Source organism: Callospermophilus lateralis, chromosome 3, assembly GCF_048772815.1.
Source record: "Callospermophilus lateralis isolate mCalLat2 chromosome 3, mCalLat2.hap1, whole genome shotgun sequence".
Lineage (NCBI taxonomy): Eukaryota > Metazoa > Chordata > Mammalia > Rodentia > Sciuridae > Callospermophilus > Callospermophilus lateralis.
This window is the reverse complement of record NC_135307.1, coordinates 138,922,299-138,943,072: the sequence shown is the minus strand read 5'-3', so window position 1 is coordinate 138,943,072 and position 20,774 is coordinate 138,922,299. Positions and strand designations below refer to the sequence as shown.

The following is a 20,774-nucleotide window of genomic DNA, read 5'->3' as shown; positions in this document are numbered from 1 at the left end:
TCACCCTTGCTGAATAATTTGTTCCTTTTGATGGAAAACAGGTGCTATTTTTTTTTTAAACCAGGTTTACCAAGGATTATATAACTCGGCACATTCATATAGTTTGGAAATTACTAAAACCCTTGCAACTACTTACCCCAAAGTATTTAAAAGCAAAGAGAGTCCCTAGAAAGCCCATAAATAAATACCTCTGTGAGGGAATTAATTTCTAACTAATTATGAGAAATGACTATCAATTATTATGCATCATTGCAAATCACTTGCAGAATCTTTTATTATGAACAATTTTGGTGATTAACTGACTGAAACAGAGGGAGATTCTTTTTCCTTCTGGGTGAAAACACATTGTTCCTATGAAGGTAGCCGGGTATTCCCAGGATCCCCATGGAGGCCACCGTCTGGTCTTCAAAAGCAAAGTGCGAGAGCGTGGGTGGGCATGTGGGTTTGAGTGTGTGCATGTGTGTTTCTCTGCTCAGTGGCAAAAGGAAGGGCCAGAGAGAACTGCAGCTGGGGTTGTGCTGCCAGGGGAATTTCACTAACAGGTACAGCAGTGCTGTACACGGTGACCATTAGAAATAAATGTTCACCTCCTGACCCCAGGCACATGTGAGTGTGACCTACATTTGGAAATATCATTTTTGCAGATGTAATTAAATTAATGATCTGGAGATGAGATCACCCTGGATTACCCAGGTGGGCCCTAAATCCAATGGCAGTGTCCTATGGGAGACAGGAGAGGAGACGAAGCAGACCCTGTAAGGATGATCTCAGAGACTGGCATCTGCACCCCTGTTCTGTGACAACCCTCCAGTTTGCCCACAGTGAGCTGAAGCCCCCAGAAGATGGAAGAGGCAAGAGGAGGGGTCCCTCTCCTATAGCTCTTGGAGGGAATGTTCAGAATTTTGGCCTCCATTCCATGAGAGTCTAATTTCTGTAGTTTCCAACCATCAATTAATGGTAACTTGTTGTGGCTGTCAAAGGGAACTATGTGGTGGTCTTGCTGACTCCAGGTGCCCTGGTCACAGAGGGCAGACTGACAAGGCTGGAGGACCTCCCCACACAGCCTCCAAGGAGACACTGAAGAAGTGGGAGGCTGGCGGATGGTGGAGCCCAAGGACATCTCTTTTAGATGGATTCCCAGCTACCTGACCCATAGATCTCATTCCTCTCTATTACCATACCCCTCATGTCCTCAAACAAACCTCAAGAGCTAGGGAGTGGGGCACTTCCTACCTGAAGGAGCAACTCCCTGATGTGTGGCAACATTGCTGGTGCATCTTCTCCACTCCTTCCCCATGCTGATGGCCTGGATGGCCATCAGAGCTCTCCTTAGCTGGTCCTGGTTGTCCTTCACCTTCATCTCCATCTCTCTATTCCTCACCTCCTTGTTGGTGCTCCTGCAGCACCCAACACACACATCAGTCTTCAATACCTGTGCATGTGGGATGTGGCTTGGCACATTTGGAAAACTCCAAGTTGTCCTTCAAAGCCCAGTGCTCTAGACCAGCCTTTCCCGGCAGTCCTCTAAGACCCCTTGCAAAATGAAAACGGCTCCTCATTCCAACCTCCTTGTTTCCAACTGTTGCTAAGATGCAATACCACCGAATGAGTATGTCCTCCTCCTCTGCCCTGTCTTTGCTTCTTTTTGTGTTTCTCTGCCTAACACTTCTGATTCATGTCAGCACCTTGGGATGGCAACACAGTGCTTGGAAATAAATAGATTATACTGAATATTAATAAATATTAATTTGCTAGGTCAATCATGGCTACATCTAAACTAAGTGTCCAGAGATGTTGCAATTATAATTCTTCTCCACATTTCCTCAGTCCCACTCTCCGGGGAAACAGACTTCTGTTTTCAGGGTCAGGTGTCATGTCAGTTCCTGGTCTCTCAGCTAAGGGTTTTTATTTTCATGTTGTGGGAGAGGGGCAGGCTTTCAAGCCACAAGAACTACGGGAGGGAACAGCTCACCATGGGCAAGAGGAGGACAAACAGGGGTGCAGATGGCAGGCAGGCTGAAAGAGAAAGAGAGGCCACCTGTGGCCTCCATTTCCCAGGTGCTCTATGGCCCTAGCCTAAGCCAGGTATCTCAGCAGGGAGTTCCTGCCACCTCCTCTGCCCAATTTGCTATGTACACATGCCAGGTTGCTGGGCTCACTCTGGGTTTTATTTCCAATTGATTGTTTACAGATGAAGCTTGTCTCTGCAGGAGGTAAACATTTTACTTCTATTCTACTTCTTTAGATGATGGAGAGGGACAATTTGCAGGCTTGCACTGGAGAAGTCCAAGCCTGCCCCTGTCCTATAGGTAATTACCAGTACCTGATCCTCAGAGAGAGCGTCTGGTTGTGTCTCCATTTGGACGAAGCTGGCTGGATGTTGTGTTTAATGCTTTCATTACTTCTGTCAACGACAGCTGGAGATGAGGAGCCATTTATTACAACTTCGGCTCTGGAAAGAGGGAAAAAAAAATAAAGACGAAGGTAGACATGATCTGTTAGCATGCCAATGACAAGTCTAATAGTTTTGTTTTGCACGAGCTTGAATGTAAACTTCAGAAGAGCAAAATTGCAGTTATTACCTGAGAAGCGAAGGAAGTCTATTTATCTTCTAGAATGCACAAACTCTCTCCCTTGGGTATAACCTACATACATTCTTAGAGACAGGAAGGGGGGTGATAATACTATTTTTCTACCCCTCCACCCTCAATGTTTCCTCCCAGTGAAACCTGGCAGTCACACCAGAATAGTAATGTTTCCTATTTAAGCTATTGATAAGAAACTCCACAAGTAACAGTTCTATTAGCTGTAAAGCATCATACAATGGCTTGCAAACTCAATAAAGAGAAGACAAAAGCTTATGCCAGGACAAGGTCTCTGTAGACTGCGGCTTCTTCCTCCTCCCCCACATTCCCATCACTCTTTTGTTGACACAAGAAACATCTGCCGGTGACAGAGTTATTCATGCTGTGTGTCTCTCTGTCCTACTAGAATGCAAGCGGGGAATCTCTCGTACACATTCCTACATTCCCTCATGGTCTAACATAGCAGGTGCTCAATAAATAAGTGTTGAATTTGACTTTGAAATTGATCCTGGGGGAGCTTGGAGTGGATGAAGGAGCTGACTGGCTTTGTGTGCCAGGGATGGATCACAATTCTGGGTATAAACCATCTTTCCACCTGACTCAGTAACACTGGGCATTAGAGGACTCAACTTGAATTCAGAGACTTGAAATCTATGCTAGTAGGTTTCTAAGAAACTAGGCTACAATTATATCTTTAAAGGCAGCACGAAAGCCAGGCTGCCTTCTGCTGTATGCACGCAGATGCATTTGGGTCACATCCGAAGTTCCTTTTGTCTGGGCTGACAGCAGGTCCTCCCAGTTAGAATGATAAGTGGATTTGTGATGCTGAATTCTGGGACTTTAAAGAGTCTAAACCAAACATCTCTGTCCTTTCCAAGTTAAAAGAGATGAAATCCTGTTAGTGAGCTCTAAACCCAATGTTTCCTTTTCCTTTTTTTGCAGGTAGAGGAGAAATCCACATGGGGGTGTATATTGTCTCCCTCATTCCTCCCACTCACCCACCTCCATTCCTCAATACTCCTGTCTCCTCTGGATGCTACTACTCATCTCAGATCCAAATATATGTAAGTTTTCAGAGGACAGACAATGAAAGGCAGGTGGACTTCTAGCATGCAGTCTTAAAGGAGTCTATAAGAGGAAACAGAAAAGCTGACCCTTTGGAATTCTTACTGTTTTCATGAAAGAAAGCAGAGAGTAGAGTGGAAGGATTTCATAAGCTGTGTGACTATGGATAAATCACTTTACCGCTCTGAGCCATACTTTCCCTATTTATGGAAGGAGAGTGTAGAAGAGGAAACTATCCAGCCCTGAGGTTTTAGAGTTCTAAAAGGACCACTGGTATTCCCTGCATGTACCACTGGCTGCTCTCTTATGAGGCTTCAGGAGGAACTGGTATGGCTGCATCCTTTTGATACCGCCTACTTCTGTGACCACAGGCAGGGGCAATGACCTTGGGATTATGGGTTCAGCAGTTATATCCCAATACCCTAAGCTTTACCACAATTTACAGTAGTGTAAGTGACAAGAGATGCTGTAATGTTAGTGGTAAGGACTTGTTAGGACAAGCCTAAAGGGCTTGCTGATGCTCTCATAAGTGACCAGGGCCCAGCATCTCATGGCTTTAAGTAGATTCAGTCCTCGTGGTGCTCCCCAGAAACTGGGGCATATTGCAGGGGCCCAGTGTTGCTCAGGAAAGGGGCACCTGCAGAGGTAGGCTATTGCAGAGGTTTGCAGAGGGGATCTGCTCAGAGACTTCCAGAAGAGCTTTTCAGACGTATTTGAGACACACGGTGGTGAAAGCAGGAAAGGGGAAGAGATAAATGCTGCCCTGGAGAGCAGCCAAATCCTGTTTCTGTCCCTACTTTCTACTGTAACCTTGGACGGGACCTTGCATTGCTGCAAAATCTTACTGGACTTACTGGACCCTGGCTCTGTTGCTACCTGGCTGGAGGATGTGGGAAAGTCACTTTGGGTTTCTGGCCTCTGCCTTGTTATCTGTCTCACAAGGTATGGATCAGATATCCCCAGGGACTGCCTCTGTGAGGAGGTCTCGCGTGTTCTGTGTCATACAAACACGGCTGGACTGCAGAGCTGAAATATCCCACTTTAGTGCATGTGCCCTCCTGTTCTCAGTGCTCTCCCTGGTCCCCTATGTGGCACCTGGGGTATGTTTCAGCCTTAAGCTGTGTCACTGCCCAACTCCCAAAACACACCCTGAGTCACCTTTTTCTCACACCACAAACACACCCACAGTGATAATAACAAGCGTCATTGGAGTGTCTTCATAAACTCTTACATTCAATAGTTCTAATCCCTCCAAGGATGTACTGCATTATTATTCTATTTGCATGGCAAGCTGAGGTGCAGAAGGTGACACTACCTACCTGGGGCCCTAGCTAGCAAACTCAGGAGCTGAATCCAGGGCTACCTGGCTTCCAAGACAGTTCCCACCTCTCCCACTCAATAAGCCCAAACCTCCGCAAGTCACCATGGGGGCTCGGGCTTGAGGGGAAGGATCTTGTTTCTCCCAAAGGGGGCATCTTTCCACAGTGGAACAGAGAGGAATTTGGGCACGCATGGCCTTGCACTTTATTTCTGTAATATTTGCATGGTCGCTTCAAGTGGTCAAGAGGTCACTGGAGATCTAGAAGCAACAATGTCAAGGACAAAAGGGGCAGTTTCTGAAGTCAGTCACACAAGGTCAGGGACAGATGTACTTGACAGGTCTCTTAAGATCAAAAGACCCAAGAAAAAATATGGAAAGGCAAATAACAAACTTGTCTTCTGAATAATATGACCTCACATTCCAGCATGAACAAAATAAGACATTTAGAAACAAGACAAAAACTTCAGTTCGAGCAGCGGCCTTTGTTTATGTCAAGTATCTTGGCACTTCCTCCATTGCTCCTTCAGCGTGGGCTTCTGAGACTGAAGGTCAGAGGTATGGGGCACTTGTCATTGGTGGAGAAGGGGACTTAGAAGCACAGTGCAATCACAGCCAGTGGCAGTCCTGGGTCTGTTGGCTTGCAAATTATCTGCATGCTCCCCTGCATCAGTCTGTGACCTAGTCAAGCTCTGTCCCCAAGGCTTCCAATGTAGCATCATCACATCACATAAGATAATAAAGCTCTTTCAGAATTCAGAGGGCACCTTCAATGACCAGGGTTAACATTACTGAGTTGACTCCCTACATATTTTAAGGGGTCTCAGCAAAGTTCTTGAATGTGTTATTTCCATCTTAACCTCCTGAACAAGCCATCTACCACGATAAAACTGGGTTAAAGTCCTGGTTTCCTTCAGGGTCACCTTCACCGCTCAGCAAAAAATGCAAGTTTCAAGTAAGTTCATGGGTGGCCCAAGCTCTACAAAGTAGGTAGGCTCTTCTCCAGAAAGTAACTCTTAGCCATCTGCGTTTCCATCTCTACAGCCTCTGGACCTTAGACCATTTCATGTGATCTTTCATCGACAGCTTCCCCCGAAAAGTGATTAGGGAAATGCAAAACCAAAGTGAAATGAAACAGATCTATTTGCTAAGTAAGAAGGGCACCATCCAGCAAAGAGGAGAAGCAGATTAATAGCTGCCTTACAGCAAAAACAAATGAACACAAAATCTAATTTACAAACCTATTAGATTTGCTATGTAAGCTGTTCACAGCTGATCTGATTGTACCTCTGCCTCCAGAATTCCTGCAAGACAAAGGAAATGCATTATTTATAAACCCAGTTCTTCCTTGCAAAGCCCTCTTCAATCACCAGGAGACCCCACAACTCACCTGGAGGGCTACAGAGGGAGAACGAGATCTCATTCCAGACTCTCCAGAATGGGCAACATCCTGGTCCCAGCCATAGCCCAGCGGGTGGGCCTCCCAGCTCCTCCCCTGCTTCCCATTTGAACCCTTAGAATTAGCACCAAAGTTCTCATTTGAGATTCCCATTTGAGTCTGGAAATAAACCCCATTGGAGTTGGTCTCCCCTGGTTAATCACAGAGGACAGCAGGATTCAGCATGACTCAGTGTCTGTTTTAACATGACTTAGCCTTTGCTCTTGCATGGTGCAGCCTCTATTCTAGTGCTACTAAGCACGCTTCAACACCTGCTTTAACTTGACTCTACATCTGTTTTAGCATGACTCAGCTCCTGCCCACTGTTACTTTCATTCATACGTGGTAAGATGTCTACCACAAATGCCATAACTTTATTCTCTTTTATTGCTGAGTAATATTCCATTGTGTATATATGCCATATTTTTTTTATCCATTCCTCTACTGAAGGGCATCTAGGTTGGTTCCACAGTTTAGCTATTGTGAATTGTGCTGCTATAAACATTGATGTGGCTGAGTCCCTGTAGTATGCTATTTTTAAGTCCTTTGGGTATAGACCAAGGGGTGGAATAACTGGGTCAAACAGTGGATCCATTCCCAGTTTTCCAAGGAATCTCCATACTGCTTTCCACATTGGCTGCACCAATTTGCAGTCTCACCAGCAATGTCTGAGTATACCTTTTTTTCCCCAATTCCTCACCTACACTTATTGTTGTTCGTCTTCATAAGAGCTGCCATCCTGACTGGAGTGAGATGACATCTTAGAGTAGTTTTGATGTGCATTTCTCTAATTGCTAGAGATGATGAACATTTTTTCATATATTTGTTGATTGATTGAATATCCTCTTCTGAGAAGTGTCTGTTCAGGTCCTTGGCCCATTTATTGATTGGGTTATTTGTTTTTTTGGTGCTTAGCTTTTTGAATTCTTTATATAACCTAGAGATTAGTGATCTATCTGATGTGTGAGGAGTAAAAATTTGTTCCCAAGATGTAGGCTTGGTGACTGACTCATAGTGGGGTAGGGAGGGGAAGCATGGGAGGAATAGATGAACTCTAGATAGGGCAGAGGGGTGGGAGGGGAAGAGAGGAGACAAGGGGTTAGCAATGATGGTGGAATGTGATGGACATCATTATCCAAAATACATGTATGAAGACATGAGTTGGTGTGAACATAATTTATATACAAACAGAGATTTGAAAAATTGTGCTCTATATGTGTAATAAGAATTATAAGCATTCTGCTGTTATGTATTTAAAAATAAAATCAATTGAAAAAAGAAATAAGATTTCTAGAAAGGCTTTCTGATATGCAAGAAGGAATGGTAAGTGAAATATTGAGAAGTGTGTGAGTAAATAAAAATAGTGTTGACTAAAGAAAAAAAAAAAAAGATGTCTACCACATTCTCTCCGAACCTGAGACACCAGAACTTCAACAGAGGCAGCAAGATTAACTCAACAGTTTAAAGATTAACTCAATAACCAACTGTAACAACAATTTGCTTTGTGGTAGCTGGATAAATAATGTTAATGGTGTCACTTTGCAAGGGGTTGGGGGCAGGTGGAAGGTGGGGAGGGAGTCCTTTATTCTTTCCTTTGGTGGAGAAGGTTTTGGAGGAAAAGTGTTCTAAGGCCCTTTCCAGTCCCACCTTCTATTTAACTCTGACAAATTCCACTGCCTGACACACAGTTTCATCACCACACTTTGCTATCATGCAGGTGCAGGGCAGATGAATGTACGTGTCCCGGGACCTCACTTTGTGTCCTGCATGTGTTTTAGAAAAGTTGTATGTAAGACGAATTATTTTTAATAATTAAAAAACATTTCCCACCAATTTACAGAGTGTGTGGTTTGGGGAAATACTTTGTAGTTTTCTCATTTTTTAAAGGTCTATTTAGCCTTTCAGTCAAGGTATTGATGTGGTCCAAAGAAACAATTATAATCCCTCGGAAGCCATGCATTTGTAGGAACTCTATGATTAAATGAGAATTCTTTGGGGCAAAGTTAAGGTCTAGTTACACTGATTTTGAGTCTGGATTTTTCTAGCTGTTTTCCTTAGAATTAGGGTATATATATATATATATATATATATATATATATATATATATATATATATGAGTGTATGTGTGTGTGTTTACATATGTGTGTATTTTCTGGATATATTGAAATGTCTTTTCAACATTATTTGGCAACAGGCAATATCCTCCCATTTCACAGTCAGATGTCTGGACAACAGGACAGGGCTCACCATTGTCTTATTCTGGTGTCCCTTTAGGTTTTAAATTTTATCCCCCCAAATCTAGTTCTCAAAGACATAGTACCATTTTAATTTAACAGTCGCTACTCAGTTGATCTCTCTCCATTTCCCGTTGGGAGGTAGAGCTCTTGTACTGTCCAGTTGGAGTCTGGGAATGCTCAGCCAGTTCTGGTCCTTGTAACCAGAGTCCACGCAGCTTTGCTGGGTGTGCTGTCCCACAGGTCATCATCCTTTCACACCCAGCCACCCAACCCCATCCCTCAAAAATCAGCCCTCCTTGTAGAGATAACCTGCTAGGTCAGATATCAAGCTGAGTATAATAATTAAAAGCACAGTAATAGCCCAAGTCTAATGAAAGGTTAACGAGGCAAAAGAGATCACCCAGAAAAGCTACATTGAAGAATTGATATGTGATTAAAAAATCATTGTCAAAGAGAATTCTAATTACTGGTTCAGAGTAGCTGGTTAACAATCTGAGGTGAGATGGGAGGAAGTCAGTTTGGCCCCCTTCTCTAGACAGCATAACAAGCTTCAAAAGGAATTAGCCAATGTTTCCCAAACTTCAGTGATTCCCACATCCCTGTCACCAGCTTTCCCCATTTATCACCCACACACACTGTCAATGACTTAACTTTTAAAAAAGGCTCATCTTTAAAAACTTGCCCTTATCCTAAACAATTCCATCTGGGAAACACAGGTTTGACATCATGATTACATACTCATTTAAAAAACCCTCAAAAACCATTAATTCAAAAATATTTACCATGGAATTCCTAAAATCATCTACATTATCACAGAGAGTACCAGGAGTACTTGCACACCCTCGGGGGAAGGACTGGATTGAACAGTTTAGCATTTAAAGGAGGCAAACCATAAGAAATTAATAGAAAAAGAAGGATAATACTTATCGAGTCTCTGATGAAGGTTGATGAATGTATGTGAAAGACTTTTCTTTTTTTTTTTTTTAATTCAGAAGGATACAAAGAAATCATAGAGAATGGAGATAGATCTGATTTCATAAAAACCTAAAACTGCTTATTCAAAAAGCAAACCTCAACAAGCCCAGCTCAGTGATTCTTCCCAAATCTAGGAGTGCTCCAGGTGGGGACAACACTGCACCCAACTGAATTTTTAAAAATCATTCATTTTATAAAAGTTTCTTGATGAATACCCCATTTGGGACTCTAGCAAAGCTGGACACATACAGGTTTTGCTCTCATGCAGTGCAGCTTTAAGAGATGATACAAAGATCCATTCTTCTTGTTTTTGAGTCAGTTCCCCATTTGGCCTCACTAAGGAATAATCGACAAATAGAAATTAAATATACAGTCAGCCCTCCAAATCCATGGCTTCAACCAACTTCACATCAAAAAAAATTTTTTTAAATTGCTTCTGTACTGAACACGTACAGACTTTTTTCTTGTCATTATTCCCTAAACAATACAACATAACAACTACCAACATAACATTTCCATTAGATTAGGTATTCAAAGGTGAGATGACCTCAAGTATTTCAAAGGATGTGTGTAGGTTATATGCAAATACTGCACCATTTTATGCAAGGGACTTGAGCATCCCTGGATTTTTGTATCTGCAGGGGGTCCTGCAATTAATCACCCACAGATACTAAGGACTCCGTGCATTTATGATTTACAATGTGATGTTTTGATATATGTATACGTTGTGAAATGATTAAGCTAATTAACATATCCATCATCTGACTTGTCATTCTTTTTTTTTTTTAGTGTGGTGAGAACACCGAAGATCCACCTGATTGCATTTCTCAAGTATGCAATACAGTGTTATTCACTATGGTCACCACATTGTACATGAGATCTCTAGAACTTATTCATCCCAAGACTGAAATTTTGCACCCTTGGACCAACATTTCCCCTCCCCTGCCCCAAGCCCCTGTCACCCAAATTTAGAGGGAACCAGATGCCCTGATAACACCTGGCTCCTCTCTTTCTCTTTTCCTGCCTCTAGTCCGGGTCCAGAAGAACGCTGAAGCCTGCTGACTTGGGCATCACAAATCCCTATATTTTTTATATCCTGTATTTTCACCAGTGCAGGGGTTTCCAACTTTACCTCTATCAATATTTGGGTCAGGGTTGGGACTGAGGGTGCTATCTGTGTGCTGTAGGATACTCGGAAGCATCCCGCCTCATCCACTGAGTACCATGGGCAGCCCACAGTGTGACGATGAAAATTACCTCCACACATCACCAGTGTCCCCTGGGACAGTGGGGGAAATGGCCTTCAATTGAGGACCTTTCCTCTGACTTTTGTTTTTCATCTAGTGCCTCTCAGAAGACGAATCCCCCATTCCACCCTGCTGGCCAGCTTATCCATAGCACCATTCCCAAACCCAGTCCCTGCACCTCCCTAACATCCACCCTGAGTTTCAGTTTTCAGCTACTTTTCCCTTCTCCTCCCAGAGCACTCAACTCTGTTACAGCATTTGTCACCTTTTTTTTCATATTTAACTATTTCACAACCCACAGATTTAAAGAAATCTTGTCCTTTTCACAGTCTAAATGCCTCCTCTTATGGTTAAGAGAGTACCGATGGAGGCCTGGGTTTGTATGCCAGCGTCAGCTGCTCCATCCACAGGGTAACTGTTGACAGCAGGATTCACTATGTCTCTTATTTTTTGTGTTCTGATGCATTGAATCTGGGGCCTTGCTGACCCTGGAAGGATTGCTAGGGTTAGCCAAGTCCTGGAAACAGTAAAGGACTGGCCTGGGAGTGTGTCTTTCCAATTCAAATCTGCCAAGCCACAGCCCACCAACTCATTTATTGGGCTGTCTCTCAGGGCCACTATTCTCCTTCTTTAATCACCGCAAGGCAAGATTCCAGGCAACGAGGGACAGCCCCCACACCCCAGAACCCATTAGAATTATTCCAACTAGCCAAACCTAAGTCTGCTTACCCTCCCTTGCCCGTTTCTTCCTATGGAAACCTCAAAACCTCAGTAAAGGGTCCCGTCAGTTTTCCCCTCTCCCTCTGCCTCCTGATCTACCCTGGTCTTCCCTGTGTGCCCCCGCCATGACTTGGTATGCTGTCCCCCTCCTCCAGGGGTCCGGGAGTATAACAAACCATTTTTTTCAATGGCAGTCATCTCTTGATTTATTGGCCTTCCCACACCTAAATAATAATGAAACCTACATTAAAACGGGGCAGGACCCTGTCTTGTTCACTTTTGTAGTTTGCACAATGCACATGACCTGGTCCAACTGGGGCTCTGTGGATCCAGTCAAACTTCAACCTTAAATGAGGGCTTTCTGGAGTCTTCCCTGAAGTTAGCATCCCTGTTCCTGTAGGTTCATGAAGTCTGTGGCGTGATGATAGGATGGGGAAGACCATCTTTCAAAGAAAGACTGCAGAAGTTTGGCTCTAGAATGAATCACATGACTTGACAAGGGATCTTTTTTTTTTTTTTTTACTAATTAGATTTTTGTCTCAAATGTTATTAAAATAAGCTGCTACCTGCTTGGTTGAGTGACAGAAGATGATCAGGTGAGAAAAATCTGCTAAAGATAATTTGCAAAGTGCTGGAATCATACAAACACAGATGCTTAGATCATCCAAATGAGAAAATATATAGGAAAGCATTTTGCACACTATAAAGAACTCCATAAAACAAGGTCTAATATTAGTAATAACAACTGTCCATTTGACCCTTCTACAATATTTTCAGCCATAGTGATGACAGAGGTTGACCACTTTAAAGGTCTCTATTTTATAAAGTCAATTTCTTTCCTATCACAGACACGACAGTCCTTCCTAGTAGAGTGTATACTGTAAACTAAGGCAATAAATAAGAGCAGTATGATAGCAAAACATAACACCATGCACAGCTGGATCTGTTTTTTTGTGGAAAGCAATTAGCAAACCTGAAAACTGGTTAGCTCTTCATCCGAGCCCAACTGGTTTTTTAAATTCTTATTTTGCCTGTTACTATTTTAATTGACAAATTCTAAGTGTATGCATTTGTGGGGTACAATGTGTTTTTCTCATCCAAGTCCACCACGCAAAATTGTGTGCAGGCAAGGTAAAGCGCACCGTCTCGCTGTGTTAGAGTTCCCCACGTTTGCAGTCTCTCACTGGAGAGTCGGGCTCAGAAAATGTACTTTCAGGAGCTGACAGCTTTAATTAAGAGTCTGGACCCAACTTAAACACTTGATTAGTCTTGAGAGTAGGAGATTAAACTAAAGCACAATTCATGGATTTGCAGATGGTTCTTCCTTCACATTTTTTGGAAGATACTGAATGCTATTTTTCTAATTTGTGCATAAAAACCACTGCCTGCAAAGACACCAGAAACACTATAAGTATATGGCCTCATGTGGTAGGGAGAAAAGTACCCACTTGATGATTTGGGGTGAATCTCATGAACTGAGCGAGGGTTAGGAGTTTTGTTTCAAAGCGTTTGTCCCCCAATTTTTTATTGTGGTAAAATACACACAAAATTTACCATTGTAGCTTTTTTTTTTTTCTCAATAATTACTGGGGATTGAACCCAGGGGTGCTTTACCACTGAGCTACACCCCCAGCCCTTTTAAACTTTGAGACAAAGGTCTCACTAAGTTGCTGAGGTTTTTGCTAAATTACCAAGGCTGACCTTGAACTTGTGATCCTTCGGCCTCACCAACCTGAGCTGCTGGGGTTACAGGCATGCACCCACATGGCTGGCTCTATTCTAACCATTTTTAAGAGTGCTGTTCAGTAGTATAAATATATTCATATTGTGCAGCAATTACCATGATTCCTCTCCAGAACTTTTTCATCATCCAAACAGAAACTCTGAACTCATCAAGCAACTCCCTGCCCCGTTACCTCAGTTTCATTCTCTCTTTACCTTTATGAATTTGCTTATCCGAGAATTTTTTGGGGGGGGTTACCAGGGATTGCACCCAGGGGCACTCAAGCACTGAGCCACATCTCCAGCCCAATTCTTGTATTTTATTAGAGACAGGGACTCACTGAATTACTTAGCGCCTTGCCGTTGCTGAGGCTGGCTTTGAACTTGCTTTGAACTTTGATACTCCTATCTCAGCCTGGGATTACAGGTGTGCACCACCACACCCGACCTTATTCTAGATATTTTACATGGGTAGAATCACACAGTCTTTGTTCCTTTGCATCTGGCTTCTTTCACTTAATGTCACGTTTTCAAGTTCACTCACATAGCTTGGATCAGAAGGCTGGCATTTGATGAGACAGGTGTGAGAGGCAGAACATCATGTTCTTTGGAGGGAAAAGCACTCCCTACTCCCTGCAGGTTGGTGTCCAGAGCTAAAGACCTGTGATTTGAAGGGAGAAGAGGGCCCAATATTTGACCAGTATGTGGTGGCTCAGGGGATCCTTGCCCAGAGCTCATCTGGCTAGAAGCTTTCTCAATTTGTTGCCAGCAAATTGAGCTCCGCTGCCCATCTCCTCCTGCCTTTGAGGAGCTGCGTGTCCTTGCTCAGATGAGCACGAGGCCTCAGCCTTTGGCAATGATGACTTCATCACCCACTGTGAGTGAGAGGCGGTGGGCATGAGTCCTCCCCTGTAATCTTTGCAGTTCCTTCTGGGTTGGTCCCAGAGAGACAATGACTGACCTCATGGTCTGATCAGCACTAATGGAGACTTTCTTCTAAACCTCCCAGCCATCCTGGCGCAAGGAATTTTCGATGGTTACTGCTGGGTAGTCCTTGATGGAAGCCTTGCATTTTTCTACCAGGTGGGCTATGGTGATGTGATTGCTGGGGTGATTCGGAGACCTGAAGTTCAAGGTCATATTTTCCAAAGACCTGGAGAAACTCTAAGACCTGGAGGATTGTGCCCATGCTGTTCACCACCTTAAGTGTACCTGTCCTTGCCAATCACATTCCATGGCACCTCTAAGACTCTGCATCCTCTAGGGGAGGAGTTGGCTAACTTTTCTTCTAAAGAGCCAAACAGTAAGTATTTTAGGCTTCTATAAAGCCAAGAGGAAAAACTGAAGATATCATGCATTCCTTAAGTAATAAGAAAGAAACATTTCTACAAATGTTTTATTGATGATATTAAAAAATATGATAATAATTCTATCTAATTTTTTTCATACATAAAAAATTTCATGAGGTTTATAATGAGAAGAATGCAATTTCTTTTTTGTGGGGTAAGATTTTGATAATTGGGGTTCTGAGTTGGTATTCCTGTCATGATGATGGAAATGTGGGCTCAATCTTCTGCTAAGCCTTCCTTTGATTCAGAGATACTGTTATCTTCTCTCCTGTCAACTCTCTGGAATGTGTTATCCAAATATTTTTCGGAACTTATGTTCTACCTTTATGGTGTTGAGAACCTTTCATATGGGAAAGTAGGTTAATAGAGCAAGCTCTGAGATAAGATGCTCTGAGTCTGAAATCTTCCCCAAATAATTACTAGTTGATAATCTTAGCTTATTACTTATCCTATCTGGATAAGCTTACATTTGTTTATTCCTCTATAGAATGAGTAATAGCATCAATTTCCCAGGGTTGTTGGAAAGATTACATGCGCGAATAAATGCAAAAATTTAGAACAGTTGGTTGTACCACATGTTGCAAATCACTAGATGTTAAAAGTTCTTTTTTTTTTTTTTTTCATTTTTTGCCTTGAGGACCACATGATAACAGGCAGGTGGCTGGGTGTGACCTTTGAGCTACAGAATGTTGCTTACCCTGTTCTAGAATGTGAGGAGAAAGATGCCCCTTTGTGCTCCATAAAGAAGTCATGTTAGCCTTATTTTCCTTATGGTTAAGCATGGCTTTCCTAAAGTCTCAGCTCCAACAGGGAGGACCATGAGCTCCTGCCCTACCAGCTCATCACCACCATGAGAACCATCATGGAGAATATTGAAGGTTGGTTCTCGATGGTCACTTCTGTATCACCAGAGGACCCAACATGACAGCACGGGGGCTCCCTTTACAATGGCCTCAGTTTTACAAGGAACAAGTGACACTTCTAGTATGTTTTTTGCACCAAATGTAGGCTTCTTATCTGTGCTACCCAAGCCAATGCTTTCCTCCCGTTCCAAACATGCAACTTCTTGCCCATCAGGTTAGACCTAATAGATTCCCTGCCATGCACAAAAGAATTTAGGACACTGGTTCGTATATTGCAAGTCGTATCCTTGTGTTGATGCTCTTGAACCTCATCGATACTGAGGTACTGCTGGCCTTGGTGGCTCTGGAGATGAGGATAGTTTTCAGCCTCGACAGTGGTGTCTCCATGACAGCTGAAATCTCTGGCACTGGGAGGGTACTGCAGAGGCCAACAGGAGTGTTAAGTCAGCAAGCTCAGGCTGTCTTTCATATCCCAGAGCTCTCCTTATCGACTGCTCAGCACTTTTCTTGCTTTCACTTAAATACTAGCTTCATTTGATTTGTCCATTTGCTTTGATTTTACCCAACTTTTGCTTGTTAATCAGCTTTCGTTGGTGTACAAAAAGGTGCCAGTTCACTCTTGGCTCTCTCCTTTGCTCAACTTCAGAAAACATCCCCTAGAACCTAGAGCTTTGATGATGTTCCAGTCAATTTTCCTAGTCTTTACATAAAAGTACTTACAGGCATCTGCACATCAAAATGCAAGTAAACAAGTCACTCAGATGCCAAGAATTTCCCACCATCCTTATTCCTGATCTTTCCTCTTTCTCATCATGAAACTGTGGGTCACTTATAACCAGAGGGTCCACAATATAATTTTTTTAATCCAAATGAGAACACTTTCAGAGTAAATGGAGGTACTGACCAGGGAAGATACATTAGCTGGCGCTATTAATTCACATAAGGCTTGTCCTCCGATTTACATTCCTGTCTCTTATAAAGGAGACAGACTTTACATACAGACATTGAAGATTATGCTGCATTCTAAAATCCCTACCATTCAAAAACCCAGAAACGGAAGCAGGTGATCCATATGTATGCTGTTGACTGAGCTGGAGCTGGTGAGAAGCGGGAAGAGAAGTCGACTTCTAAAGATGTTCATGACCATGGAGACTTTTCTTAGTCCTCCTGCTCTATGGCGAGCCAAGGCCTATTGTGTGCGTCCTGGTGTCCTGGTCCTCACCTGCAACAGGTGGTCCTTACCCTCAGATACTACTGTCCCATGCATTCAGCTTCACTACCAACCACAGAGACTGCAACCAAGCATAGTCTGGGGTCCTGCTCATCCCAGTATTGCCACAAAGGCATATTTCCTGCACAGTCCATGTGCTCTAAAGAGTTACAAAATGAAGACATGCATCAAAAAAGTTGAAGGTATCCCTCTTCTGTAGAAAGAGGACTCCACTTCCTGGAAGCATGGCTTAGAGGGGACTGAGGGGAAGCCTGCTGCTCCACCTGCTGCTCACCCACTCACACCCAGGCAACCTCCAGATTCAGGACCTTTGTACTCGCTGTTCCCTATCTGCAGAATGTCTGTCCCTCAGGTAACTCCATGGAATGCTGTTCTTCCTACAAATCTCTGTGCAAATGTCACCTTTTGGCAGGCGGGGGCGGGCAGTTTTCGGAACCTCCATTTAAAATAGCCTCGATGTAGCCTGACCACTGAGGCTCTCCCCTACCAGACTCCCAGCTTTAATCTTGTCATAAGTGTATTCATTTATTAAAGGCACTGTCAGACTCTGCCACTAGAATGTAAGCTTTATGATGAACTCACGGACCTGTCTTGTGGCTGCCATCCCCAGTGTTGGGCACAGTATCTCTAGGGGTCAATAAATATTTGTTCATAGGACTCAGCCTCCCGCCTTTCTCTTGTTACAATGAAGACACCAGCTGTCCTCTTATCCAACGCAAGTGACTGCTTGTGTTCTGAATTATGTCCCGTCTTGCCTTTTGAGACTCTCATTATTGGCCACATTTTCTCTCTTCCATGTCTTCAACAGCTTTCTTTAGCTATGTAATAATTCTAATATCTACCCTGGGACTAATGTAACTTGGGCTACATTAGTAGGCTCCACACATTTCACATGAGTTCATTTGTACCTTGCAGTTGTCCTGAGGGGCAGGAATGATTATCCATTTCTACATATGAAGGAACTGAGGTTCAGGGCAGGTGAAAAATTTTCCTGGGTCCACAGAGCCACTGAGAAGGTCCACCAGGACTTGCACCTGGTAGGCTGACTGAAGAGCTCAGATCTTAATTATTATGCCGTGCTGCCGGCTCACATTCAGAGCATTTAAATATATGTTTGTCCAATATTATCTCAATTTTAAGCAACAATAATAAATAATAATAATAAATACTATTCATAATACTGATATTATTAATTTCTATTAATATTCCCCTCAGTTATTTCTCTCTCTCACCAGCCCGTTTGAAACATGTCTACACTGGTCATCTGTTTCTTCACTCCATCCTCTACTTGTTCCTCTCCAATCTGGTTTGTGTCCCCATCACTCCGTCCAAGGAGCTCTGGTATGACACTCTGCCATGGCATTTCTCAGTTGCTATCTTATTTGAACCCCATCAGTGTTCAGCAATGGTGGCCACTTCCTTCTTCCTGGATCTGGGTCTGGTGTGTACCTTCTCCCTGGATCACCACATGGCCCTGGGCAGAGCTTCTCCACTTTAAGACTAGGGAGGCAAATCCCTGGTGAGAACTCTGTGGAGGGAACCTGCTATTGTGAAGAGACATGATGATAATCCCAAGTAAAAGGATGGGTTGAGTTTACAGGGTATCAAGATTCCTTCTGGCTCAGAAATCCATTATTTTTAATCATCTCTTCGAAACATTTTAAGGGTCCACTTACAATGACATAAAAATAACTCCTTGATTCTTTTGGTTCCCCTGGTGGAAGTTTCCACAATTAAAATCTTTATACTCACATCCATAAGATTTTGTTCAGTATTACCTTCTATAGTTTTTTCTTTTAAAGTGATAGTTTAATAAAATTTCCAAGTAGAAAACATTGTCATAATTTTTTATGTATTTCCAAACTAAATTGTCTCCTTCCTGCCACCAAGGTTTACTTCCTGAGAGTGATGCCTAAATTATCCCAGGTGACAAGCCTTATTCCAGACAAGCATGTGAAGGAGAGGCAGATTCCAACAGACCAATTAAAATATCAATGACTACTTCATTCGCCTGAGCCCTACCATGTGTCAGGCACTGTGCCAGAGGGCTGATATATTAGTGTTCTTATTTCTTATTCTGTTTTATACACAAGACACTCAAGGCTCATAAAGGTTATGGAATTTTCCAGGGTCACCCCACAAGTAAACCCACAGAACAGGGATTCAGATGGTGATCCAAAGATGGCCAAACCTCGTGTGCCTGCAGAAGGCTGTCCCTGCACCTGCCTTTAACCCATGGCAGTTAAGAATTTAATAGACAGTAAAGGGCATACCAAACAATCAATAGGAAGCAAAGGTTACTCAACAAATAAGTTGTGAGACAGTTGGTTAGCTAATTGAGAAAATATTCAAGTTAGACTCTCTACGTACATCACACCAATAAGGTTAAAACATGGCCCAGACATTAAAAGCTATATTTTGGAACAGTTTCATATGAAAATTCACTGACTCTTCCATTGCCCAGTTATTTAGTCTCCATTAATGACAGTCACTGGGCCTCTTGCTGCATATGCAGCATGAACCTCGACTGTCATTTTCCCCTTTTTTATTGTAGAAGAAGTATACTGCCACAAAACCTTAACTGAAAGGTTGGCAGCCCTGAGAACTTCTCATTTCATTCCTGTTGTCTAGTATGGATAAATCATGCTCTTTCAAGAGATACAGAATGCCTGTCCAACACGCCATGCTCTGCTCTTGAACCTGCCTGGCGGGGACTTGAAAGGCCTCTGCATTCAACCTTGCTTTCTTCCTTCCTTTTTGTTCCCTTCTTGATGGACCTGCATTCAGACACAGCATCCCTATTAACGTCAGCTGTAGTCTTTCATGAGAAAATTCCTGGAGGGTACCTGGGCTGGAGAAAACTTTGAAGTTGCTTTTCTTCCGTGTGTTTGATGTGTCTCCTTCACGACCATGGCTGGTCATAAGGAAATGGCCACGTGTTCTGCTTTGGTGGCCATTATGATCACTATTCAGGGAGACTCAGTGTCAGAAAAAAGGAGGATGGGCAGGACTATCAGTTAGGAGACTGGAGTTCTGGTTCCTGATAGGCTCCGGTCTTGCTGCTCTGGACCTCTCTCAGTCTTGTAAATGGAGACCTTGCAGTAGGACTAAATTGAGATGCCCCAGACAGATGCCTTTATGGTTTGGCTATGAGGTGTCCCTCCAAAACTCCTGTGTTGATGCAGGAATGTTCAGAGGTGAAACAACTGGACTGTGAGAGCTGCAATCTAATCAGTTCATCCCAGTGTGAGAAAACTGACTGGGTGGTACCTGCAGGCAAATGGGGCATGGCTGGAGAAGATGGGTCACTCGGGGCATGCCCTGGAAGGATACATCTTTCCTGAGGTCCCTTCACCCTCCTCTCCCTCCTTTCTGGTCAGCCATGAACAGAGAAGCACTCCTGCACCATGCCTTTCCTCCATGATATTCTTTCTCACTCGGGGCCAATGGACTCAGCCAACCATGGACTGAACCTTTGAACCATGAGCAAAATAAACTTTCCCTCCTCTAAGTTGTTCTTCTCAGATATTTTGGCCACAGAGATACAAAGTTGAATCATACAGATGTGCATGTCATTTGCAGTGTTGCTGAAGGTGACACTACAGCCCAAACAAACCAGTTGCTGCCTGTGGAGCCTGACCAATCCTCTTGGAACAGCGGTCCCTGGGGAGGTTGCTTTTCAACAGTGCAGACATTTAGGGAGACATCAGAAGTCATGGAGGAAAGAAAATGGTGAGGGTTAGCCATGGTAAAACCATGCTTCCTGATGCTCCGCTGATTTCTCAGATGGTGTTCTGGGGATCCTGCCTAGAAGGGAGTCTGCCAGAGAATAACCTTGTGCATTTTACTTTCTTCACATGAGAGGCACATCTGAAAGCCACATGGCCGAGAGATAGGCCAAGCATGCCCACAGTCCACAAGGTTGTGCAGGACAGAACCCCAATGGGACCCTCATGTAGAGACCCTTGCAGTGGGATCTGGTCCCTTCCTGAGCAGGTCCAACCACAGGCTGGCTTCAGGTCAA

General features: G+C 43.4%; 1 protein-coding gene and 1 non-coding gene across 3 annotated transcripts in view; both read right to left on the bottom strand.

The window, feature by feature from the left end:
* The window catches only part of St8sia2 (ST8 alpha-N-acetyl-neuraminide alpha-2,8-sialyltransferase 2), a 74,806-nt gene that overhangs the window by 31,591 nt on the left and 22,441 nt on the right, over window positions 1–20,774 (bottom strand). Inside the window, exons 2-3 of one of the 2 annotated variants that reach the window (XM_076848824.1) lie at window positions 6,210–6,272; window positions 2,324–2,452 (exon numbers count right to left, since the gene is read on the bottom strand). In XM_076848824.1, coding sequence (XP_076704939.1) covers window positions 2,324–2,452; window positions 6,210–6,272 — 192 coding nt within the window. The remainder of the gene's footprint in view (window positions 1–2,323; window positions 2,453–6,209; window positions 6,273–20,774) is intronic. The other variant, XM_076848825.1, reaches the window with a different exon arrangement.
* LOC143396198 (small nucleolar RNA U109) lies at window positions 19,297–19,434 on the bottom strand. Its single transcript, XR_013091064.1, has one exon. It is a non-coding gene; the product is annotated as a small nucleolar RNA U109 (small nucleolar RNA).